This window comes from Penicillium citrinum, assembly GCF_028827155.1.
Source record: "Penicillium citrinum strain IBT 23319 chromosome Unknown utg000008l:1.0-2707905.0:1.0-2709502.0, whole genome shotgun sequence".
Lineage (NCBI taxonomy): Eukaryota > Fungi > Ascomycota > Eurotiomycetes > Eurotiales > Aspergillaceae > Penicillium > Penicillium citrinum.
The window spans coordinates 1149050-1172860 of record NW_026622693.1 but is presented as its reverse complement, the minus strand read 5'-3'; the positions used below and the strand labels follow the sequence as shown (position 1 = coordinate 1172860).

Genomic DNA, 23811 nt, shown 5'->3' with positions numbered 1-23811 from the left:
GACCCTCCCCCTTCCCCTTACACCATGGACAACGGAGAGAGTTCTTCAGTGAACCCGTCCCGGTCGCTGCCAATTTCAACTGCGTCCATTCGATCGACATCGCCAGCCCCCGAGGCAAACAGACAGGCTTCGATCGCCCGCCTCGCCTCGCCAGTCCCTTCGCCGTCTCTGGGAACATCGCTGTCGTCTCGACAAGGACTCCCGGCTGGTCGCCCCGTTTCCATAACCAACAACAACACCACATTCACGAAGGATCAGGGTTTTCGAAATGTCGATGATCCGTCTTCGCTCCCGGGCCCTGGTCAATCTATGATTGCTTCACAACTGCAGGATAGTTTGGGTCGGTCGCCGCCGACTTTCGGAACCCCCTCCCGGGTCGCTGCATCACCAGCGCTGCAAGCAGCACAAGATAGTCGCCCCCAGACGTCCCAGTATGGCTCTTTCGATACCAAGAACGGAAATGATTCGAATGGAGGCCAACCATATGAAGATCCCGAGGTGGTGAGGAGACACCTGGTCATGCCTCAACAGGCCTCCGAGCATCGGGAGGCTCCGTCGGAGCTGGGCACTAGCATTGGTGATGATGAGTTCTCCAGCCTGCAACTGCAGGGTGGTGATATCACCCGGCAAGTGTACAAATGGGCAGAGGATGCCGAGGCCGAGGCCGCGGGTCGATTTGCCCGCAGCAAGAGCTTCAGCGTTAGTCGTCCTACCCCTGAGATAGAGACGGAAGATATCCACACTATTAGAGTCCCTGGTGGATTCCGTCGGGATTTCCTGCGTCGAACGGCAGGAAGTCCGCACAGAGGAAGTGTACAAGGGTCGAATTCAGGAGCTGCCCCCGCACCTCCTCAACTTCCCACCACGAGTTTTATCGAGTTTCTGTCTCTGTACGGTCATTTCGCCGGTGAAGAGCTGGAGGAAGATGATGAGGTTCTTGGTCCAGACGAGTACTTTTCGTCTGATACTTGGGATGAACCAGAGGGTCGAGAATCCGGTGAGGATGCTGCCCTGCTTCAAGGGGACGGAGCAGGCCGTCGCAAACGCAAGCACAAGCAGCGTGCTCCTGCGGGGAATACTACAACAACTGGTGCAGTGATGTTGCTTCTGAAGTCGTTTGTCGGCACAGGAATCCTGTTCTTGCCTCGTGCATTCCTAAATGGTGGTATGCTGTTCAGTAGTATGGTGCTGCTGGGTGTTTCATGTCTGAGTTACTATGCCTTTATCTTGCTGGTAAATACTCGTATGAAGATCGAAGGATCTTTTGGTGACATTGGTGGAATTCTGTACGGAAAACATATGCGACGCATCATCCTGGGCTCAATCGTTCTGAGCCAGCTGGGATTCGTTTCTGCCTATATCGTCTTTGTGTCGCAGAACCTGCAGGCTTTCGCACTTGCAGTGAGCAAGTGCAAATCCTTCATTGATATCAAGTTCCTGGTGCTGTTGCAGCTTGTCATCTTTTTGCCTCTTTCACTGGTTCGAGATATCAGCAAACTCGGATTCACCGCGCTAATTGCAGATGCCTTCATCTTGCTGGGTCTGCTCTACATCTATTACTATGATGCCAACACGCTGATTGGAAACGGGGGCATCTCAGACATTATTGATTTCAATCCAAACACATGGTCAATGTTCATTGGAACTGCAATCTTCACATACGAAGGCATTGGTCTCATCATCCCTATCCAGGAATCAATGCAACAGCCTCGACGATTCCCCGGTGTACTAGCCGGCGTTATGGTCGTCATCACGCTGATCTTCTTGTCTGCTGGTGCTCTGAGCTATGCTGCCTACGGATCCGCCACGAAGACGGTGATCCTTCTCAATTTGCCCCAAGATGACAAATTTGTCAATGTTGTTCAACTCCTCTACTCGCTGGCGATCCTGCTGAGCACACCACTGCAACTCTTCCCTGCTATTCGAATTCTGGAGAACGAGCTGTTTACCCGTAGTGGCAAGTACAATCCTTATATTAAATGGAAGAAAAACGCCTTCCGTTTCTTCTTGGTGATTGTCTGTGCCATCGTTGCTTGGGCCGGCGCCGATAACCTGGACAAGTTTGTTTCGCTGGTCGGAAGCTTTGCTTGTGTTCCTCTAATTTACGTATACCCGGTATGCCAGTTCATCTCCTTTTCACTTAACCGGAGTATCCTTGCTAACTGAAGTTCCTCTTCCAGCCTCTACTCCATTTGCGAGCCTGTGCCAGATCCAAGCGCCAAGCAATTGCCGATGTGACTCTCACCGTCTTTGGTGTGATTTGCTGCGTTTATACCACAGCCCTAACTCTGAAGAACTGGGGTGTTGACCAAGTGCAAAGTCCCGGGTACTGCGACTCGGTATAAATTGGTCTAATATCTGTCTCATTCTTGTTTCAACACTAGAGTTTCGCATAGCATTCATTTCTACTTGTTTTACGTATGGCCGGAGAACAACTATGCAGACTTGGTGTTTATTGGGTACTTGGATTTTCTTTGACAAATTGCCAGTTTCTTGGGCGGGATTTGAATTCGGTGTTTCTATTTGTATACATATTTCCATTACATACTCGTCTACCTATTACCATGAGGTGAATGACTTAAAAATTTCAAGCTGGTCTACAGCATTAGGTGCGAGGCATGTTTTATCTGAATAATGATTCAAGCACAATATAGAGCCTATGTACAATGGCCGAGACAGTATAAACCATCTCCATACCGAACCCCCATCCCGATTCGCTCCATCTCCCAACACTACAGTCACTATAGTATCTATGAAGACACTTCTATACCACAACTTTTTCGAACAAAGCAAGTTACAAACCTCAATAGTAGAGAAATGCAATGCCATGGAAACGAAACAAGAAGCCAATTAAAGAAAAAAGAAACATTACAAATGTTTCATTTCCCTTTTACGCACCGGCCTCAGTAGCCTTGGCGCCTTCAGCGGCCTTTGCAGCGAGAGCGGATTCCCGGCCACCCCAGCTAAATCACAATATACACGTTAGCGGATGTTCAATTAAAATCTTTCTGTGCGGGATCGACGACATCAGGGACTAGGGGGGGGGTAAGGGTATAGTTTATCGCGGCGGATTGAGGATTACGCACTTCCAGTAGTTCAAGTAACGGTAAGCCTGGACGGACTGGGCACCGAAGTTGGTCATGTGGCAGGCGAAGAGGAGGTAGTTCTTAGGGGTGATAGCGAGGGAGTAGCGCATGAAGGTAGCGGCATAGACGAGCAGGCAGCCGGTCATTGTACCGGAGATACTGCGGAGAAAGTGTCAGCGGGCCAGAACAGGGTGGATAGAAGATGAACGATAGTCGAAGGGAGATCTGATGTCAATGAAGGTTACGGTCCATTTCAAACTTACATCTCAGGGTCCTTCTGGGTATCCATCACAGCAGCGAAAGGAATACCGAAGTTGGAGACCGGGCCCCAGAAGTCTGCGAAGGGAAGGATTGTTAGTGATATTCCAAAGAGCGATTGGTCATTGAGTTAGTAGGATAAGACGATCATAATTCCCAATAGCTCCGAACTATTCTGGTCACATTGGAATAGTCTCGTGGGCTATTTCAAAAGTGACCAGGGCCAGCGCGGTGGTTATCTCGTTCTCATCTCTGAGATATCAAGGCTGGCCGATCTCGGGACCGGAAAGCGCGGCGGGAAACTTGGGGGTAAAGGCCGGGTACACGTACGGGTTGAGCAGACATAGTCGGCAACCTTGTTGGAGCGGATCTTGGCGTTGATTGCCTTAATAGCAGCAGCCATGACGGAAGTTGCTGGGAGGGGAGATGTTCGAGGACGTGGGAAGGTTGAGGTTGGGGTGCTGCGGGTGCGGAATTGCTTGACTCGCCGGCGTTGACCGCTGGTCACGTGTTGAGCTTAGTATGTATGTTATGTATGTATCCCCGGGGTTGACTCTTTGTACTGTTGTATATTTCGTTATTCTAGTAATCGTATCCATGGGCTGTGCTAGTAAATTCTATGCAATGAATGTGAATAGTTGATGGCCCTGTTGCCGAGCTTTACTCGTGGTGCTTGCGCTCACTTTATGTTCAATCTGACTGGCCGGCTGCAGCAATATACAACTTGGACTTCAGGGTTTTAGTTCTATGACTCCGAGCACCTCAACCAAATTGATTCGTTGTCTATTGTGTTAATAAACATCGAAAGTCCCCGGGTAGTTCCGTACAAAGTATGTTCCAGACTAATGTAATAGTACTGGATACCTGTCCAGTACTATTAAATCTAGGTTTATAAGCTAGTAATAAGCCTACGTAGGTAGTAGTTAGCTTATCTACAATATGTCCCACGGGCAAGAGTTCTGGCAATCCATACAAATCACTCGTGTTGACCACCTGGGAACTTCCATCAACTCGCGCTGAAATGAATATGTATTGCAATTTTGCGACAAAGGGGCCATAGGAGCTAGCTAGCATTATTGTAGTACTGAATGCGAATCTCAAAAGGACTTCTCGGCTTTTTGTAATCCTTGACACGACCTCCATCCCCATGCGCCGCAACGCCTGCCCCGTAAATGTGGGCCAATCGAGATTGTATGAGGATTGCCATTCTGGCCGTGAGATTATCGGGTTCCGCATACTTTGAACCCATCTCGTTTCCTCCCAGTTGAAAACAGACCGCTCGTTATCTGAAGCGTGGAAATCCCTTCCAAAACACAACTAATCAATCACCGACCACCAAAACCGGGAGGAGGGTATCCCCGTCCCTGGCCCGGAGGCTGGAAGCCTGGAGGAGGTTGGAAAGCACCAGCTAAAGATATACAATGTTAGCGAACCTGGCACAGTAGGTCTTCGTCCCAGTAGTGAGAATACTTACGAGGAGCTCCTTGAGGAGCGAATCCAGGAGGAGGAGCGAATCCAGCTGTAGAGTTTCAAGGTTAGCTTGCGCCAATGGCTGCGGAGTATTGATATATCACTTACGAGGTCCACCAGGGGGTCCTCCACGGCCAGCGAAGCCAGGAGGGGGAGCACCAGGGAAGCCACCAGGAGGGAAACCTCCAAATCCACCGGGAGGCGCGGGGCCACCTACACCAGCAGCGGGACCACCGAGACCAACGGGCAGGCCCCGACCAGCGGGCTTGCTAATACCAGGGCCTGCGGCGAGGGTTGCGGCGGCACCAGCAGCACCGGCACCGACATTACCGAGACGCGCAGAGGGGTCGGCGGGGGGAGGACCATCAACGGAGCAAGAGACGACTTGAGCGCCGCGAACGATAGTCAGACCGAGAGTTCGCTTTTCCTCCGCCTCGACGAGCGGGGTGTTCGAGGGGCCGGTGGCCTTTCCTTTCCGCTTGATACGGCGGAATTCTTCTGTATCGGCGAGAACAAGGTTCATGTGCTATAAAATGGGCCAATATGTTAGTTTAGTAAGTGACGATGGTAGAAAAGCGACGGACCTTATCAAAGGCCAGCATCTGACCGGTCATCTGGCGACCATCGTTGAGGGTGACTCTCATGCGGTAGTTGATCTGGAACATTCGTTAGGTTCAAATTCAGTTATCGCAATGTAGACAATGTCAACTCACGAGGTTTTGCTGGAAAATTTAGGTTAGCGACTTCCATTGAGCACAAGAATTAGATGCACAGAGGGGACTGGGACTCACCATCTTTCCTTGCTTGTTGGCAGCCATGGTAGGCAAGAATAGCGCGCACGAATGCGACTTGGTAGATCCCAAAAAAATCAAAAGACAGCAACAAGTGCTCTCTCAACAGTCAAGGATCAAACAGACGCGGATCCGTTGGCAAGCTCTAGCTTTCGCAGTCGGGGCTTCAAGTTCTGGATATCGGATGACTCAGCCAAAATCAGGTGATAATGGCCTGAGGCACCTCATCATCAGAGTTTCAGTAGCTGACATAATCAGCCCTCGCTTCCGACTCCCGTGACTTGCTTCCCGTGACCGCCCACACAAACGCTTTTGTGACTTTTTGCAGATTCTCCATCTTGTCGACAACCACCTCCACGCCACAACACTCAGTCGCCATGGTATGCTACACCACCCCTTTCAACGCTTGCGAATATTATCAATCGCCTAACAAATATGCAGTCGGACGGAAAGGACAAGAGCGCCAACCCCATGCGCGAGCTGCGCATCCAGAAGCTCGTGCTGAACATCTCCGTCGGTGAGTCTGGTGACAGACTTACTCGTGCCGCGAAGGTGCTTGAGCAGCTGTCTGGTCAGACTCCCGTCTACTCCAAGGCCCGCTACACCGTCCGTACCTTCGGTATCCGTCGTAACGAGAAGATCGCCGTCCACGTTACCGTCCGTGGCCCCAAGGCTGAGGAGATCCTCGAGCGTGGCCTCAAGGTCAAGGAGTACGAGCTCCGCAAGCGCAACTTCTCCGAGACCGGTAACTTCGGTTTCGGTATCTCCGAGCACATCGATCTGGGTATCAAGTACGACCCCGGAATCGGTATCTACGGCATGGACTTCTACTGCTGCATGTGAGTATATCAGTGGGGGAAGATAGATTTTATTATTCCTCGGCCACACCCACACACAATTTCAAACAGGACACTGACAATCTACAGGACCCGCCCCGGTGAGCGTGTCGCTAAGCGTCGTCGTGCGAAGGCCCCCATTGGTGTCAACCACAAGATCACCACCAACGAGACCATCAAGTGGTTCAAGAACCGCTTCGACGGCATTGTCCGGTAAATGCTTTTAACGAGTGTTGAGGAAATGGGATGGAGATCCGGTTGAAACTGTGATTTACGATGCATCGAAGGGAGCCAAAAATTCTTCTCCGAAACAAAAAATCGGCCCAGGACGGAAGACCCCGTCGAACTTCGGCCGGGCTCCCGGACCCTGCGTCGGCAATGGTGTTCTTGAAACCCTTTCTCTTATTTTTTTTATCTACCACGGCAACCAGGATAGGCGTGTTAGAGACATGAATCTACTACCTTACAAAAACCACACATTTCCCCTTTTCACAATGAAGGCTGCACAAGAGGTGTTGTTTTTCCGCATAACCATTGCTTGAAAAGGATGGCGACATGGATTCTATCTGTGCTTGTCACTACTCGCTTGATTGGTCTTGTACCATCAAAGAGTCGGTCTCTCCAATTGTCTTGTGATGTACTTGGCTTTTGATCCGGGAGTACCATTTGGCCCATCTCTCTGTCTTTTTCTGTCTGAACCTGGTGCCGCTCTTCCTTGCGTAGCAGTAGGTCGTAGTTTGTCCTGACGTAGATGTATGCTTGTAGTCGCGCGCATGACATACCCAATCTCTCCCCCGATGTCCCAACTTTCTCGAGCGATACTTCTCAGAGAGGTCCGCACCGCCAGCTAGTGATCCTTGTCGATCATGATTGTGGGGTTAAGTGTGCTTAGTGCACATTCTCTTCCTATTGTGGGATGCTCGTCTGTTCCACTCGCTGCACACACAACTTTTACTAAGCCATCATCGTCGAGAGTTAAGAGGTACCTATTGGAATCCCTATGAGGCCGGGTCTTGATTGATTATTGTTAAGTCTCTATAATACCTCGAATCGGGTGCTGAGTAAGGTTCCATACATGAATGTCCATGTCTCATTCCATTGAATTTTGATCTACAAAATTCTCTAATCTCATCAGAGCTACAGCCTCGAAGAAAGCCTCGCTCACTCTCATATCGATAAAATATTACCATAATCACAGTCTCTCAAAGACCGTCAATCATAACTTCCCATCAGCCATCTCAATTTGTTCGTCATTCATCTTATGATCTTTCTCAGCCTTCTCCAGATCCGCAACCTTCGCAGAAGCCACCTCATCCACCCCAGCCATCGCAGTCTCAAAGCGACGACCACGCTTCTCAGGTCCAAAGGCAGTAGTCACTGCAATACCTGTCGCAATGATAGCAGTAGCAACTCCCATCACAGGGCCGTAGGCCGATACTCGGTGACCAGATCCTGATGTGATCCAAGTCTTCTCCGCAACAGCATTCACAATTTGGGCAGATGGAGAGCTAATCATGTTTCCGACCTGATATGTGAGACCAGGGAAAGTTGATCGGAATTCTGGGGGAGAGAGCTCATTCAGATGGATTGGGATGACACCCCATGCACCTTGGACGAAGAACTGCATGAAGAATCCGGATGCACTTAGTGATCGCTCTCCTTCAGGCATAATCCATGCAGGGATGAGAACGCCAGAAATCAAGGCAGAGGCGATAATTGCACGGCGACGACCAACGAATTGCGAGAGGTAGCCGATAATTGTTCCGCCAACACAGGCTCCTGTCTTCATAATGATGGATGCCCTTGACGCACCCGCATTGTCCATTTCCTTCTCTGTGAGCATGAAGGTTGTGTATGAATCCTGGGAGGTATGCGAATAATAATTGAACTAATTGGAGATCTGTCATTAGCTCGTGTGCTATCAATCAACTTTCATTTGTTCGACTTACCCAGCTCATCAAGATCACGCAGTAGACACATAGTTTCCACTGTCTGCCCAGCATGCTCCGGGTTTCCTTGGAGAATTCTGCTGCTGTCATCGTTCGTTTACCGGCCTTTTTGGCTTCAAGGAACTGTTTTGATTCGGGAAATAGGATTCGAATGAGACCAACACCGATGGAGAGGCCGGCTATAGAAGATGAATGCATTAGCAGTTGCGTTTCTCATTGACTATGTGACAGACTTACCCGCAGCCCAAAAGACGGTCTTCCAGCTCTCAACATCACCGCCGACACTGAGGTTTGCACATGCTGCAAGGACATATCCAAAGGAATATCCCTGTTGAAGGATTCCTGACATAAGGCCTCGAGCGTTCACACTGTCGAGAATGATCAGCTTGATAGTTCTTTCCTCTTGGATCTAGGATACTCACGGGCAATGCTCCAACGCCATGGCAATAGCGTTTCCATACACACCACCCATGAAAAGACCGAAAAGACTCCGTACAGCAAGGAATTGCTGGAAAGTGTAACTATAGATAGTTGCAACTTGCAATACTCCAAGAATGATCATGTTCAGAACCATCGGCCATTTGCGTCCATACTTATCTCCAGCAAGACCAAAAAACGCTGCCCCCACACTTCTCAAAAGAAGAGTGAGTGTGATAGCAGTTGAAATCTCCGTCTTGGATCGACCGTAGTAGTCAGACAACTTCTTCTGCTGGATAGATAAAGCGTGAAAATCAAAGGCATCGGCAGTCCATGCTGAAAATCCCATGAGAAAGAAAAGCCAGTCCCGGGCCGATAGCTGCATCATCAAACTGATTGGATTGCGAATCGGCTCGGGTGCTTGCCACTCTGTACGGGTCTCACCATACTCGTTGGTGATTTCCACACGCTGCTTCCATATAAACAGATCTTTGAACGCCTGTCGAGCAGTAGGGATGATTCCCTTTGCAACAGGCTCTGCCTCCTCGTTAGAAGCCATTTTCAAAATAACCAGAGTCTTTCTAAGTCCCTGTCAAAATCTCAATGAGCTCGTATGTCCCGAATCTCCCCCCCGAGTAACCCTTGTTCTCCCTTTTATACCCATTTCATGCGGCCCCCAGCTGCACCCCGGTCTTCCCATCCCCGCATTCACCAGAGCTGCTTCCGCATATTCTTCGTGATTAGAGTAATTGAACGTTCGACCCCGGACTCGTCCCGTGTCCCCCACGCGGGGATATGCCTCTCGGCTGACCAGCCAAGATACCGCCAAGGGTCTCGGCCATCCGTGCTCGCTCCAATGGCCGATACTATACGATGTTTATCCCGCATTCCAAGCATGGAGGTCCTAGCTTGGTGAGTGCATGGTTTGACTCCGAGATCCTTTCGGCCTTGGCTGACAGTTTAAGCACAATCCGTTGGGCGGCACCGGGATCTCGGTGTTGGATAGCCAATTGAGCAAGTGCCGACTTGCGGAGGCACTAGGGAAATATCGTAGATTTCACGCAAGAGGCTCCTTCTAAAGTTTAGTTGTTGGGCTTTTTTGCGCGAGGGGTATGGATTTTAGTTGAGAAGTTAGCAGTTAAGGGGTGCGCCACAATTCTTGGGTATCATCTTGTTTGCGCCAACGCATCTCTTTGTTTAGGTTTTTCCGTTCATGCGGTTGGTGGCGAAATGAGCAGTGCTTGTCAAGCACAAGACTGTTGTTGTAGTAATCTAGCTTTCATTCACCAGTAATTCAAGCCGAAATCGGCTGGTGGCTTCTTTTGGAAGTCAAGCGATACGCTAGTGCTTAAGTTTCGAAGAGATTCCATGTTCAGGTGTGGTGTGGCGTGTTATTTCTCAGCCTTAGGTATTTTATCACTCATGTGCGATACTTTGTAGCTCACTCGGGTTTTCCTAATGTCCTGTTTCTCTTCGAGATTGTGATTTCATAGATAGTCAAGACTGCTTGATAGTAGGATGCACGTGGAAGAGTTCTTGCCCTACCCCGCAAAACTGGGGTACATATGGTTCTAGACGATCCCTCTCCACTATAAACCTGTGAGTTTAGCGTAGAGTGACAGGCCTTTAATTGATGCATTTCCTATGGGATCCATGGATGTGATCAAAAATTCAATCAAAAAAAAAAAAACAGAGCGGAAAGCGTGGGATTTTAACGGTAAGTCTGTACTTGAATGTCAGAATGGTAAGGTTGGACGGATGCACGGAGATATATTACCAGACCAAAAATAAACATAGACCAACACAGGTTGACCCTGAAAACCACGATCTCCAACAGATCATAATGCGAATACAATATGAAGCCTGAAAGGGAGTCAAATGAACATGCTAGACTAAACCCTACGCTACTAGTATTCCAGAGCAGGCAGTACTGTAGTCGGAGCCGAAAGCCGAAAGAATTTACGGTCCGACCATAATAAGACCTCCCGACCCCGGAGATCCCGAGTTGCCGACTTGTCAACTTTCAATTGAGAGGACAAACATGACAGTGAGTAGATGCCTTTTGAATTCACATTAATTGTGATATTGTTTGTACACTAAACTAAATGCTTCACGGATTAGATATCTGTTCGTCCGTCAGTATTCACTGCAATAATTGTATAGTACAGAGTCCACTAGTGTACTAGGGACTTTGATTGTATACACTACTAATCAAGTGCCAGTGCTTTCAACTATATCCATATCAATAGATAACTCCACATACATTCACTTAGATCAAGCACGACCTAGAATATTTTTCACTCTGATAATATAATAACCAAATATGATTTCCACACTTACTGATTCACCCACTATCCACTTACAGGGTCCGGAATGACGCAGTGTCCACCGCCAAGCAGCTCTGCCCCTGGGTCACGTGTTTCCCCCATAAGCGACACCTCAGCAACGACAACAGCGGACCTCCTGAGGTCACTTCCGCCTCTTCAGATTCCCCCATTTCCCACCCCTCCTTTTATTCCTCGCTCTCATCTTCTTTTCTTTTCTCGACTTTTTCTCTTCACTCCTTCTCTCTTCCATTGATCGGTTTTCCTTGCGTGGCGTTCAGTTGGGCGGATCAGGTCGTGCTGCGGCCTTAAGTAAATATGGCACCGCTACCCATCAAGTTCACAGAACTGGTCAATGTACGCCACTTTCCTCAGTTCCTTGCTGTAGCTCTTCTGATATGATCAAACTAACCCATCCTCTCAATATAGTTGACCAATGTTGGCATTGCGGTATGTATCGGGTTACTGGATTCTGAGTTGCCTTTCGCGATGAGCTCCCATTAGGAAGCGGAATCGCCGGTCGCGACTGTCAGACTCTTGGATTGCATCGACAGACTACTAACTTTTTTTGTGACTTCCAGCCAGCATCCATTGGCTTCACCTCATGCGTAAGTTGATAAGTTGACACCCCCGCGGAAAACACGTGGAAGGCACAACTAACCACACCTGGCCCACCTGCAGACTTTAGAATCCGATCACTATGTTTGCGTTCGCCAAAAGCTCGACGAGGACGAAAAGCCCCAGGTTATCATCGTTGACCTTAAGAATAACAATGAGGTTATGCGTCGACCCATCAACGCTGACAGTGCGATCATGCACTGGAACAAGAACATTATTGCCCTACGTGCCCAGGGCCGCACAATCCAGATCTTCGACTTGGGGGCAAAGTCGAAGCTCAAGTCCTCAGTTATGAATGAAGATATTGTTTACTGGAAGTGGTTCAGCGAGAGCTCACTGGGTCTGGTGACTGACACCGCAGTCTACCACTGGGACGTCTACGATGCCGCCCAGCAGAACCCTGTCAAGATGTTCGACCGTCTTCCCAATCTCTCCGTACGTATAAGACATGTTTTTGGATTCGTACCAAATTCTTGGATTGGCTTGCTAACTCTAGCCTGCGTTGCAAATAGGGTTGCCAAATTATCAACTATCGAGTCAACTCCGAAGAGAAGTGGATGGTTGTTGTTGGTATCAGCCAACAGCAAGGTCGCGTTGTGGGCTCAATGCAGCTGTACTCTAAGGCCCGCGGTATTTCGCAATTCATCGAGGGACACGCTGCTGCTTTCGCCGACATCAACGTCGAGGGCTCTGCACTGCCCCATCACCTCTTCACATTCGCTGTGCGCACTCAAACTGGCGCCAAGCTGCAGATTGCCGAGATCGACCACCAAGAACCCAACCCGCGTTTCCAGAAGAAGGCCGTTGAGGTCTACTTCCCTCAAGAGGCCGTCAATGACTTCCCCGTGGCGATGCAGGTCTCATCCAAGTACGATGTTGTCTACCTCGTCACGAAATACGGCTTCATTCACCTGTACGATCTCGAGACCGGTACTTGCATTTTCATGAACCGCATTTCCAGCGAGACTATCTTTACCACTGCCTCTGACAACGATGGCCAGGGCCTGGTCGGTGTCAACCGTAAGGGTCAAGTCCTGTCGGTCAGCGTCGATGAGAGCACCATTATTGAATACCTCATGAACAACCCCGCCATGTCTTCTCTCGCTGTGAAGCTTGCTTCTCGGGCGGGTCTTCCCGGTGCTGATCACCTGTATCAGCAACAGTTTGATCAGCTCATTGGCACCGGCCAATTCTCCGAGGCTGCCAAGGTCGCTGCCAACTCCCCTCGTGGATTCCTTCGTACCCCCGAGACTATCAACCGCTTCAAGAACGCGCCTCAAGAGGGTAACATGTCTGTTATTCTTCAATATTTCGGCATGCTCTTGGATAAGGGTTCGCTCAACCGCTACGAGAGTGTGGAGCTTGTTCGCCCTGTTTTGCAGCAGAACCGCAAGCATTTGCTCGAGAAGTGGATGCGCGAGAACAAGCTGGAGGCTTCAGAGGAGCTTGGAGATATCATCCGCCCTTACGATATGGCCCTTGCTCTAAACGTCTACCTCCAAGCCAACATCCCCAACAAGGTTGTAGCAGGTCTTGCTGAGACCGGCCAATTTGACCGGATTCTTTCCTACTCCAAGGAGGCCAACTACTCGCCCGACTACACCCAGCTCCTTCAACACATCGTCCGCGTCAACCCCGAGAAGGGTGCTGAGTTCGCTACTCAGCTCGCCAACGAGGAGAGCGGTGCTCTTGTTGACTTGGACCGTGTCGTGGATGTGTTCCTTTCCCAGAACATGATCCAACAGGCTACTTCTTTCCTGCTTGATGCCCTGAAGGACAACAAGCCTGAGCATGGTCATCTGCAGACTCGCCTGCTGGAGATGAATTTGGTCAATGCTCCCCAAGTCGCTGATGCCATTCTGGGCAATGAGATCTTCACTCACTTCGATCACGCTCGCATCTCTCAACTTTGCGAGAATGCTGGCCTTATCCAACGCGCCCTGGAGAACTCTGAGGACCCCGCTGTGATCAAGCGCAACATTGTCCGCACTGACAAGCTGACCCCCGAGTGGTTGATCAACTACTTTGGCCGCCTGTCCGTGGAGCAGACCCTTGAGTGCATGGACACTATGCTCGAGGTCAACATCCGCCAAAACCTCCAGGCCGTGGTTCAAATTGCCACTAAGTTCTCCGACCTGATTGGCCCCAACCGCCTGATCGATCTGCTTGAAAAGTACCGCACTGCCGAGGGTCTTTACTACTACCTGGGAAGCATTGTCAACTTGAGCGAGGATGGCGAGGTCCACTTCAAATACATCGAAGCTGCCTGCGCCATGAACCAGTTCACCGAGGTCGAGCGCATTTGCCGTGAGAGCAACTATTACAACCCAGAGAAGGTCAAGAACTTCCTCAAGGAGGCCCGCCTGACCGAGCAGCTTCCTCTCATCATTGTCTGCGATCGTTTCAACTTCATCCACGACCTTGTCCTCTACCTTTACCAGAACCAACAGTTCAAATCTATTGAGGTGTATGTCCAACGTGTGAACCCCTCCCGTGCCCCCGCCGTTGTTGGTGGCCTGTTGGACGTCGACTGTGAAGAGAGCATTATCAAGAACCTTCTTTCCACCGTTGACCCCTCTGTCATCCCTATCGATGAGCTCGTTTCCGAGGTCGAGAGCCGTAACCGTCTCAAGCTGCTTCTTCCCTTCCTCGAGGCTACCCTTGCCACTGGAAACCAGCAGCAGGCTGTCTACAACGCCCTTGCGAAGATCTACATTGATAGCAACAATGACCCCGAGAAGTTCCTCAAGGAGAACGACATGTACGATACATTGACTGTCGGAAAGTACTGTGAAAAGCGTGATCCCAACCTGGCCTACATTGCCTACCGCAAGGGCCAGAACGACCTGGAGCTTATCAGCATCACCAATGAGAATTCCATGTACCGTGCTCAAGCTCGTTACCTCGTCGAGCGTGCCGACGCCGAGGTCTGGAACTTTGTCCTGAGCGAGAACAATGTCCACCGCCGTTCGCTTGTTGATCAGGTCGTCGCTACTGCTGTTCCCGAGTCCACTGAGCCCGACAAGGTTTCCGTTGCTGTCAAGTGCTTCCTTGATGCTGATCTCCCCGGCGAGCTGATCGAACTGCTTGAGAAGATCATTCTGGAGCCCTCGCCATTCAGCGACAACGCCAGTCTGCAGAACCTTCTGATGCTGACTGCTGCCAAGGCCGACAAGGGTCGTCTGATGGACTACATCCACCAGCTCAATGAGTTCTCGGCTGATGAGATCGCTGAGATGTGTATCAGCGTTGGCTTGTACGAAGAGGCCTTCGAGATCTACAAAAAGGTCAACAACTTCTTGGCTGCTGCTAACGTTTTGGTCGAGAACATTGTCAGCATTGACCGTGCACAAGAATTTGCTGAGCGTGTTGAGCTGCCTGATGTCTGGAGTAAGGTTGCTAAGGCTCAACTGGATGGTCTTCGTGTATCTGATTCTATCGAATCTTACATTCGTGCCGGTGATCCCTCTAACTACAACGAGGTCATTGAGACCGCCACTCACGCCGGCAAGGATGAGGATCTTGTCAAGTTCCTCCGCATGGCCCGTAAGACCCTGCGTGAGCCTGCCATTGATACTGCTCTTGCCTTCTGCTTCGCTCGTCTGGACCAGCTTGCCGAGCTTGAGGACTTCCTGCGAACTACCAATGTTGCCGATATCGAAACTTCCGGTGACAAGGCCTACGAGGAGGGCTACCACCAGGCCGCCAAGATCTTCTTCACCAGCATCTCCAACTGGGCCAAGCTTGCTACCACCCTGGTGCACCTTGAGGAGTACCAGGCTGCTGTTGAATGTGCTCGTAAGGCCAACAGCGTCAAGGTCTGGAAGCAGGTCAACGAGGCCTGTGTTGACAAGAAGGAGTTCCGTCTGGCTCAGATTTGCGGTCTGAACCTGATTGTTCACGCCGAGGAGCTTCAGGCACTTGTGCGCCAGTATGAGCGCAACGGTTACTTCGATGAGCTGATCTCCGTCCTCGAGGCTGGTCTCGGTCTGGAGCGGTCTCACATGGGTATGTTCACTGAGCTGGGCATTGCTCTGTCTAAGTACCACCCCGACCGTGTTATGGAGCACCTGAAGTTGTTCTACACTCGTCTCAACACCCCCAAGATGATCCGAGCTTGCGAGGAGGCAAACCTCTGGCCCGAGCTGGTCTTCCTGTACTGCCACTACGACGAGTTTGATAACGCCGCTCTGGCTATGATGGAGCGTGCGGCCGATGCTTGGGAGCATCACTCGTTCAAGGACATCATTGTCAAGGTTGCCAATCTGGAGATTTACTACCGTGCCTTGACCTTCTATCTGCAGGAGCAGCCTCTTCTCATCACCGACCTTCTGCAGGCCCTCACTCCCCGTATCGACGTCAACCGAGTTGTCCGTATCTTCCAGAGCTCCGACAACATTCCTCTGATCAAGCCCTTCCTGCTCAACGTCCAGTCCCAGAACAAACGCGCGGTCAATGACGCCATCAACGAGCTGCTGATCGAGGAGGAGGACTACAAGACTCTTCGCGACTCTGTCGACAACTACGATAACTTCGATGCTGTGGACCTGGCCGTTCGTCTGGAGAAGCACGATCTGATTTTCTTCCGTCAAATCGCCGCCAGCATCTACCGCAACAACAAGCGTTGGGAGAAGTCTATCGCCTTGTCCAAGCAAGATAGGCTATACAAGGATGCTATTGAGACCGCTGCCATCTCTGCCAAGCCCGAGATCGTGGAGGAGCTCCTTCGCTACGTAAGTCTTCTTCTTTTACTGTTATCGTCAAGGTTCAACACCAAGCTAACCGATCACTCTAGTTCGTCGATATTGGAAGCCGCGAGTGCTACGTGGGTATGCTGTATGCCTGCTACGACCTCATCCGCCCAGACGTGATCATGGAAATTTCATGGCGCAAGGGTTTGCACGACTTCACAATGCCCTTCATGATCAACTTCCTTTGCGAACAAACTCGTGCGATCGAGACCTTGAAGAAGGACAATGAGGAGCGCAAAGCGCGCGAGAAGGCCCAGAACCCAGTGGAACAGGACAACGGTCCTATCCTGGGCGGTTCTCGACTTATGCTGACCCAGGGCCCCGGCGGTCCGGCTCCCGCCAGCCCGATGCCCTACGGTCAATCCAACGGAATCACCCCGCAAGCCACGGGATACCGCGCGTTCTAGATGAAGGCTCAGCTTTTTTTTTTTTATTGCTGAGTACCTCGTCTAATTTTTTTCTTTCCTAATTTCTTGATCATGTGTAACATAAAGCGAAGTGATGACCTCTTTGGTGCGAGCAAAAGACATGAATGGGGATGGGATGGGATTGGCAGACAGTATGTGATGCCGAGTGGTATGGCATTACTCAGTAGGATGGTAGGGATTCCCTGGATGGTCTGATAATTTTTTTTTGCCGACATTTTTTTTATCTATTTTATCATTTTTATTTATTCAATTGTATTTGATACGCTGCGTTGCCAAGTACCGTGCCAAGTAAGACCTGAGTCAGTATGTAACTCTGTACTTTGTACTCTGTATTAGATCAGTCCAAGGGCTTGGACTGATCGTAGTAGTTTTAACTGCAGGTGTACGGAGTAGTATGTATGGTATGCTGGGCAGTGGACAGGACTAATAGTGCATTTGCCAAGACTGCAGATTATACCTACTCCATAGTCTACGGGAGTGGGTGGTTGTTACTGGGCATTTTTGAAGGTGACCGCGCCAAGTGCGCCAAGGCACATCATTTACAGCTATCTTGATCTGCTAATAGCCCGTGGAGCAAGGAGTCCACTTTAGTGGCGGATGAATGGATTCTGCAGATATGCAGATCACTGATACAAGTGCCACTGTACTCCAGTAATAGTACATGTGGACTGTACATACTGTAGTATCTGTAGCTAGATAGCAGGAATGAGGAGTTTGTTCTGGGCGAGGGTAATCGCTGGTGTTTCATTGGTGAGATCATCACTGTTAGTCTAGTATTGCCGGTAGTTGCCAATACTGAGCATTTATAGTGCGTAGGTAGTGGTCAATGGTTTTTATTTAGGTACATACAGGACTCCATAGATATACCTTGGTGCCAATCAGTTAGTTGGTGTACTGTAGTTGATTGATGAGAGTAGGATCGCCCGGCGGGAATATTGAAATTACCCGACGGAGGGGATTTGCCTTTCCGGGGACTTCTTATCTTCCACATACAGTATGTTATTCGAATAGATAATTACATTTCGGTATACGACTATACAATCTTAGTATTGGCGATATTGAGTAGTTCGTGCCGAGTGTTTTCCGAAGGATCAATTCAGTTTGCTTTCCGGGGAATGGTTTACCCCGTGGAGAAGTGGGTGGGCGGAGGAGCGTAGGAATACATACTACTGTACGGAGTAGAGATTGTTGAAGGTGAGATGTGGGATGTGGGGATTATTATATACTATGTATTATACAGTGATAGTGATATGTAGATAGTTATCGACAAGTAGGTGAATTGACTATGTCGAGTGGAGTTAGACAGAATGGAGTGAATTCACATGGGATGACGTTGATAAGAATTGATATAAAATGAGGAGAGTGTGTCAAATTCATCCCGGATAGCCTCCCGGTGAACCTCAAAGGGAGGTGGGAGGTGGGAGGGCACATGACGAGAAAAAGCCAAGCCTACGCACTTGGAAATTGGAAATAGTGGATTCCTTGAGGCTGGTCGAAAATTCTCTGAATTGTACCATTACTTGGCCAAGCCGTACCTGTCAAACTATCCAGGCGATCACGAGGAACTCGGAAATCTAGAAGCAAGAAGCAAGAAGCGAGAAGCAAGGTATGTAGCCAAGGTCCTCGTCGGGGGATACACCGAGTGACCGAAGATTCCCATGTACGGTACTATGTATGTATTGTCTGGATATAGCCGATCAATGGAGTACGGAGTACATGGCAACTAACTCAAGGAGTACCCTAGGGTAGTGTTACTAGATAGTATTTGTCTGGACCGAGTACATAAAGTGTCCTCGGAGGAGATCCTTTCCTCTAGGGATGATCACGCATGACCGGGAGCGGGACCGTAGTTCTCGACGGGGCAAGAAGATCCAGAAGAAGATGGAAGGGGGAGAAGGTGGAAGGGGTAGGCGAGGTTAGGAAGAAAAGGTATGAGTAACTAAAATTCATAGGTATTGTACGGAGTAGAGGGAGAGTACTCCGCAAGAGAAAGAGAGAACACGGAGAGACTTTCCCCGAGGTGAAGACGTTTCAAGAGGTAAATCGTGGGAATTCACTAGATATGATTGGTGGTAGTGGAACGAGAGTTCTCCGAGTCTGGCCCGGAATGCCCCATGGGATTGACAGTTTCCCGTTGATATCCGCGCATTCTAGTTGAGTGTGTAGTGTAATGTAGTGTAGAGTATGGATGGATGTGTGTAGAGTAGAGTATGGATGTGAGTATGAGGCCCGAGCCGAGGTAGAGAATTGCCAGCCTGGGTACCTAATCCACCCGATTACAGGAGAGAATCGGCGAGGATCTATGAGATCATCGGGTACTCTGCATTGGACAGCAAAATAAATGGGGAAAGATAAATAGAGTCATAGAATTAGAAAAAAGAAATACAATACACGAAGACATTCTCCGTAAATTGGACAATTATAAAACGGAGGCTTGACCGAAGATCACCTCTTGGAAGACATCGGTGTGCCGGTGAACTGTGGAGGTAAGTCAAATTATTGGAACAGCAGAGTCCAAGTAACTGGGAGAGAGTGGGAGGGAGAGTGACTGTTCATCTTACCTCATCCCCGGACTCGCAGATCACTTCAGCCCGTGACTTTATCTCCCCTCATTCCCTCGCCCTTCTTTATTTTATTTGATTTCAGTTCCTCCCTTTTATTCTCCCTCCTCCTCTCTTCTATTCTCTTCTCCTCAATTACTCCCCTCTACTCGACACTACACTACCCCCTCCTCTACTTCCACCCGCTGACTGCTTCAGTGCCAGTCCAGTTGCTTGCCGAAATCGGCCTGGATTTGATCCGGAGCTTATACCCAGCTTCAGTGAGTCACCCATTACACTTGGATCAATCCATTGCATTTCCATTGCCATTGCTCTCATAATCTCATTGCGATCGATGAGAGAATGGGGGGAAATGGTTGGCATGGAGTATCCAGACTTATTACCATACCCATTGGCATACCCAGCTAACAGCATAGTTGTAAATTACCCCTCTCTACCCTCTACTGGACCCCCCTACCCCTCCACCACCCTTCACACAAAATGGCCTCCAACGAAGATGCCATCGAGATCGTCGAGGATCACCTGGAGCACCACCAGGACTCCGTTCACCGACGTCTCCGGGCCAATTCCACCATCATGCACTTTCAGAAGATCTTGGTCGCCAACCGTGGTGAAATCCCCATCCGTATCTTCCGTACAGCCCACGAGTTGTCTCTACAGACAGTAGCCGTCTTCTCCCACGAAGATCGTCTGGGTATGCACCGTCAAAAGGCCGATGAGGCTTACATGATCGGTAAGCGCGGTCAATATACTCCCGTCGGCGCTTATCTCGCCGGTGATGAGATCATCAAGATCGCCCAGGAGCACGGTGTCCACCTGATCCACCCCGGTTACGGTTTCCTCTCAGAGAATGCCGTCTTTGCTCGTAACGTCGAGAAGGCCGGCATCGTCTTCGTTGGTCCTACCCCGGATACCATTGAAGCCCTCGGTGACAAGGTTTCCGCCCGTCGACTCGCCATCAAGTGCCAGGTTCCCGTTGTCCCTGGTACCGAGGGCCCTGTCGAGCGCTACGAGGAGGTCAAGTCCTTCACTGATACCTATGGTTTCCCCATCATTATCAAGGCTGCCTTCGGTGGTGGTGGTCGTGGTATGCGTGTCGTTCGCGACCAGGCTTCCCTGCGTGACTCCTTCGAGCGTGCTACCTCCGAGGCCCGATCTGCCTTTGGTAACGGCACCGTCTTCGTCGAGCGTTTCCTAGACAAGCCCAAGCACATTGAGGTCCAACTCCTGGGTGACAACCAGGGTAATGTCGTTCACCTGTTCGAGCGTGACTGCTCCGTCCAGCGTCGTCACCAGAAAGTCGTCGAGATTGCGCCCGCCAAGGATCTCCCTGTCGATGTTCGTGACAAGATCCTGGCTGATGCCGTCAAGCTGGCCAAGTCCGTCAAGTACCGCAACGCTGGTACCGCCGAGTTCCTGGTCGATCAGCAGAACCGCTACTACTTCATTGAGATCAACCCTCGTATTCAGGTCGAGCACACCATCACTGAGGAGATCACTGGTATCGATATTGTTGCGGCTCAGATCCAGATCGCCGCTGGTGCCACTCTTGAGCAGCTGGGTCTGACCCAGGACCGCATCTCTACTCGCGGTTTTGCTATTCAATGCCGTATCACCACTGAGGACCCCTCCAAGGGATTCTCCCCTGACACCGGTAAGATCGAGGTCTACCGTTCCGCTGGTGGTAACGGTGTTCGTCTGGATGGTGGTAACGGTTTCGCCGGTGCCATCATTACCCCTCACTACGACTCCATGCTGGTCAAGTGTACTTGCCGTGGTTCGACTTATGAGATTGTCCGCCGTAAGATGCTGCGTGCTCTGGTTGAGTTCCGTATCCGTGGTGTCAAGACCAACATTCCTTTCCTTGCTTCTCTGCTGAGCCACAACACCTTCATCGACGGAACCTGCTGGACCACTTTCATTGATGATACCCCTGAGCTGTTCGCCCTGGTTGGCTCTCAGAACCGTGCCCAGAAGCTACTCGCTTACCTGGGTGACGTTGCTGTCAACGGCAGCAGCATCAAGGGCCAAATTGGTGAGCCCAAGTTCAAGGGCGAGATCATCAAGCCCATCCTCAAGGACGCTGCTGGCAAGCCCATCGACGTCTCTGTTCCCTGCCAACAGGGCTGGAAGCAGATCCTGGACTCCCAGGGCCCTGCGGCCTTCGCCAAGGCTGTGCGTGCTAACAAGGGCTGCTTGATCATGGACACCACCTGGCGTGATGCCCACCAGTCTCTGCTCGCCACTCGTGTGCGTACCATTGACATGCTCAACATCGCCCATGAGACCAGCCACGCTCTGCACAACGCCTACTCCCTGGAGTGCTGGGGTGGTGCCACTTTCGACGTTGCCATGCGTTTCCTCTACGAGGACCCCTGGGACCGTCTGCGCAAGCTCCGCAAGGCTGTTCCCAACATCCCCTTCCAGATGCTGCTGCGTGGTGCCAACGGTGTCGCCTACTCCTCTCTTCCCGATAACGCCATCTACCACTTCTGTAAGCAGGCCAAGAAGTACGGTGTTGATATCTTCCGTGTCTTCGACGCTCTCAACGATGTTGACCAGCTCGAGGTCGGTATCAAGGCTGTTCAGGAGGCTGGTGGTGTCGTTGAGGCCACCATCTGCTACAGTGGTGACATGCTGAACCCCACTAAGAAGTACAACCTGGAGTACTACCTTGCTCTTGCCGAGCGTATTGTCAAGATGGGCACTCACGTCCTTGGTATCAAGGATATGGCTGGTGTCTTGAAGCCCCAGGCTGCTCGTCTGCTCATTGGTGCCCTCCGTGAGCGTTACCCTGACCTCCCTATCCACGTCCACACCCACGACTCCGCCGGTACTGGTGTCGCTTCCATGATTGCTTGCGCCCAAGCTGGTGCCGACGCCGTTGATGCTGCCACCGACAGTCTCTCCGGTATGACCTCTCAGCCCAGCATTGGTGCCATCCTGGCGTCTCTGGCTGGCACTGAGCAGGACCCCAACCTGGACCTTGCTCAGGTCCGCGCTCTGGACACCTACTGGGCTCAGCTCCGTCTGCTCTACTCTCCCTTCGAGGCTGGTCTGACTGGCCCCGACCCCGAGGTCTACGAGCACGAGATCCCCGGTGGTCAACTGACCAACTTGATCTTCCAGGCCAGTCAACTGGGTCTGGGTCAACAGTGGGCCGAGACCAAGAAGGCCTACGAGGCTGCTAATGACCTGCTCGGCGATATCGTCAAGGTCACTCCTACCTCCAAGGTTGTCGGTGACCTGGCTCAATTCATGGTCTCCAACAAGCTCAGCTCCGAGGACGTCGTTGCCCGGGCTGCCGAGCTGGACTTCCCCGGTTCCGTCCTGGAGTTCCTGGAAGGACTGATGGGTCAACCCTTCGGTGGATTCCCCGAACCCCTCCGCTCCAACGCCCTTCGTAACCGCCGCAAGCTGGATAAGCGTCCTGGTCTCTACCTGGAACCTCTGGACCTTGCCAAGATCAAGAGCGAGATCCGCGAGAAATTCGGTGCTGCCACCGAGTGCGACGTCGCCAGTTACGCCATGTACCCCAAGGTGTTCGAGGACTACCGCAAATTCGTGTCTAAGTTCGGTGATCTTTCCGTACTGCCTACCCGCTTCTTCCTGGCTCGTCCTGAGATCGGCGAGGAATTCCACGTCGAGTTGGAGAAGGGTAAGGTTCTTATTCTGAAGCTTCTTGCTATCGGTCCTCTTTCCGAACAGACTGGTCAGCGTGAGGTCTTCTATGAGGTGAATGGTGAAGTCCGCCAGGTTAGCGTTGACGACCAGAAGGCTTCCGTCGATAACATTGCTCGTCCTAAGGCCGATGCTGCTGATAGCAGCCAAGTCGGTGCTCCTATGAGCGGTGTTGTTGTTGAGATCCGTGTTCACGACGGCCACGATGTTAAGAAGGGTGATCCTATTGCGGTGCTGAGCGCCATGAAGATGGTGAGTCCATCCCCCCCCTTATCCCCTTCTATCTCTCCTATTCTGATTTTGAATGAATGTATGCTAATTTTTCTAGGAAATGGTCATCTCCGCCCCTCACAGTGGAAAGGTCTCCGGCCTCCAAGTTAAGGAGGGAGACTCCGTCGATAGCCAAGACCTGGTTTGCAAGATCAGCAAGGCGTAAACGATCATAAAAAGGAATTTTTTCTTTCTTTCTTGAAATTTGGATTTGCGTGTTGTGTATAAGACGTGTCTAAAGGACTCCTCTATTTTTCGCACGATTATGATATTATGGCTTTTTTTGCCTGACTTGCTTTTGGTTGAGTCGGCTGGGCTTTTTTTTTTTTTAGTTTTTAGCTCCTGTTTTGGGGTTTGGTTTGGATTTGGTT

The 23811-nt window shown here is 50.7% G+C and overlaps 7 protein-coding genes across 7 annotated transcripts; 4 read left to right on the top strand and 3 right to left on the bottom strand.

Annotated features, from left to right (window-relative positions):
* Positions 1-24: 24 nt before the first annotated feature.
* N7469_008896 (putative amino acid transporter) lies at positions 25-2345 on the top strand (the record flags this gene model as incomplete). The annotated part of the gene is made up of 2 exons (XM_056647814.1): positions 25-2115; positions 2181-2345. The coding sequence occupies 2 exons, from the start codon at positions 25-27 to the stop codon at positions 2343-2345; spliced, it is 2256 nt and encodes a 751-aa protein (XP_056497579.1).
* Positions 2346-2890: 545 nt separating this feature from the next.
* Positions 2891-3747, bottom strand: N7469_008895 (pyruvate transporter MPC1; the record flags this gene model as incomplete). The annotated part of the gene is made up of 4 exons (XM_056647813.1): positions 2891-2963; positions 3087-3245; positions 3350-3422; positions 3675-3747. 4 exons carry the CDS (start codon positions 3745-3747, stop codon positions 2891-2893), a joined length of 378 nt encoding a protein of 125 aa, XP_056497578.1.
* A 922-nt stretch (positions 3748-4669) lies between these two features.
* Positions 4670-5632, bottom strand: N7469_008894 (small nuclear ribonucleoprotein-associated protein; the record flags this gene model as incomplete). Its single annotated transcript, XM_056647812.1, has 6 exons — positions 4670-4752; positions 4819-4863; positions 4923-5340; positions 5399-5470; positions 5528-5536; positions 5606-5632. 6 exons carry the CDS (start codon positions 5630-5632, stop codon positions 4670-4672), a joined length of 654 nt encoding a protein of 217 aa, XP_056497577.1.
* Positions 5633-5982: 350 nt separating this feature from the next.
* On the top strand, positions 5983-6658 carry N7469_008893 (60S ribosomal protein uL5; the record flags this gene model as incomplete). Its single annotated transcript, XM_056647811.1, has 3 exons — positions 5983-5985; positions 6047-6444; positions 6532-6658. 3 exons carry the CDS (start codon positions 5983-5985, stop codon positions 6656-6658), a joined length of 528 nt encoding a protein of 175 aa, XP_056497576.1.
* Positions 6659-7657: 999 nt separating this feature from the next.
* On the bottom strand, positions 7658-9366 carry N7469_008892 (carboxylic acid transport protein; the record flags this gene model as incomplete). The annotated part of the gene is made up of 4 exons (XM_056647810.1): positions 7658-8329; positions 8391-8569; positions 8628-8758; positions 8813-9366. The coding sequence occupies 4 exons, from the start codon at positions 9364-9366 to the stop codon at positions 7658-7660; spliced, it is 1536 nt and encodes a 511-aa protein (XP_056497575.1).
* A 2083-nt stretch (positions 9367-11449) lies between these two features.
* N7469_008891 (uncharacterized protein) lies at positions 11450-16907 on the top strand (the record flags this gene model as incomplete). Its single annotated transcript, XM_056647809.1, has 6 exons — positions 11450-11488; positions 11561-11581; positions 11713-11739; positions 11813-12184; positions 12262-16482; positions 16545-16907. The coding sequence occupies 6 exons, from the start codon at positions 11450-11452 to the stop codon at positions 16905-16907; spliced, it is 5043 nt and encodes a 1680-aa protein (XP_056497574.1).
* A 3062-nt stretch (positions 16908-19969) lies between these two features.
* N7469_008890 (pyruvate carboxylase) lies at positions 19970-23606 on the top strand (the record flags this gene model as incomplete). Its single annotated transcript, XM_056647808.1, has 2 exons — positions 19970-23422; positions 23499-23606. The coding sequence occupies 2 exons, from the start codon at positions 19970-19972 to the stop codon at positions 23604-23606; spliced, it is 3561 nt and encodes a 1186-aa protein (XP_056497573.1).
* Positions 23607-23811: the final 205 nt, after the last annotated feature.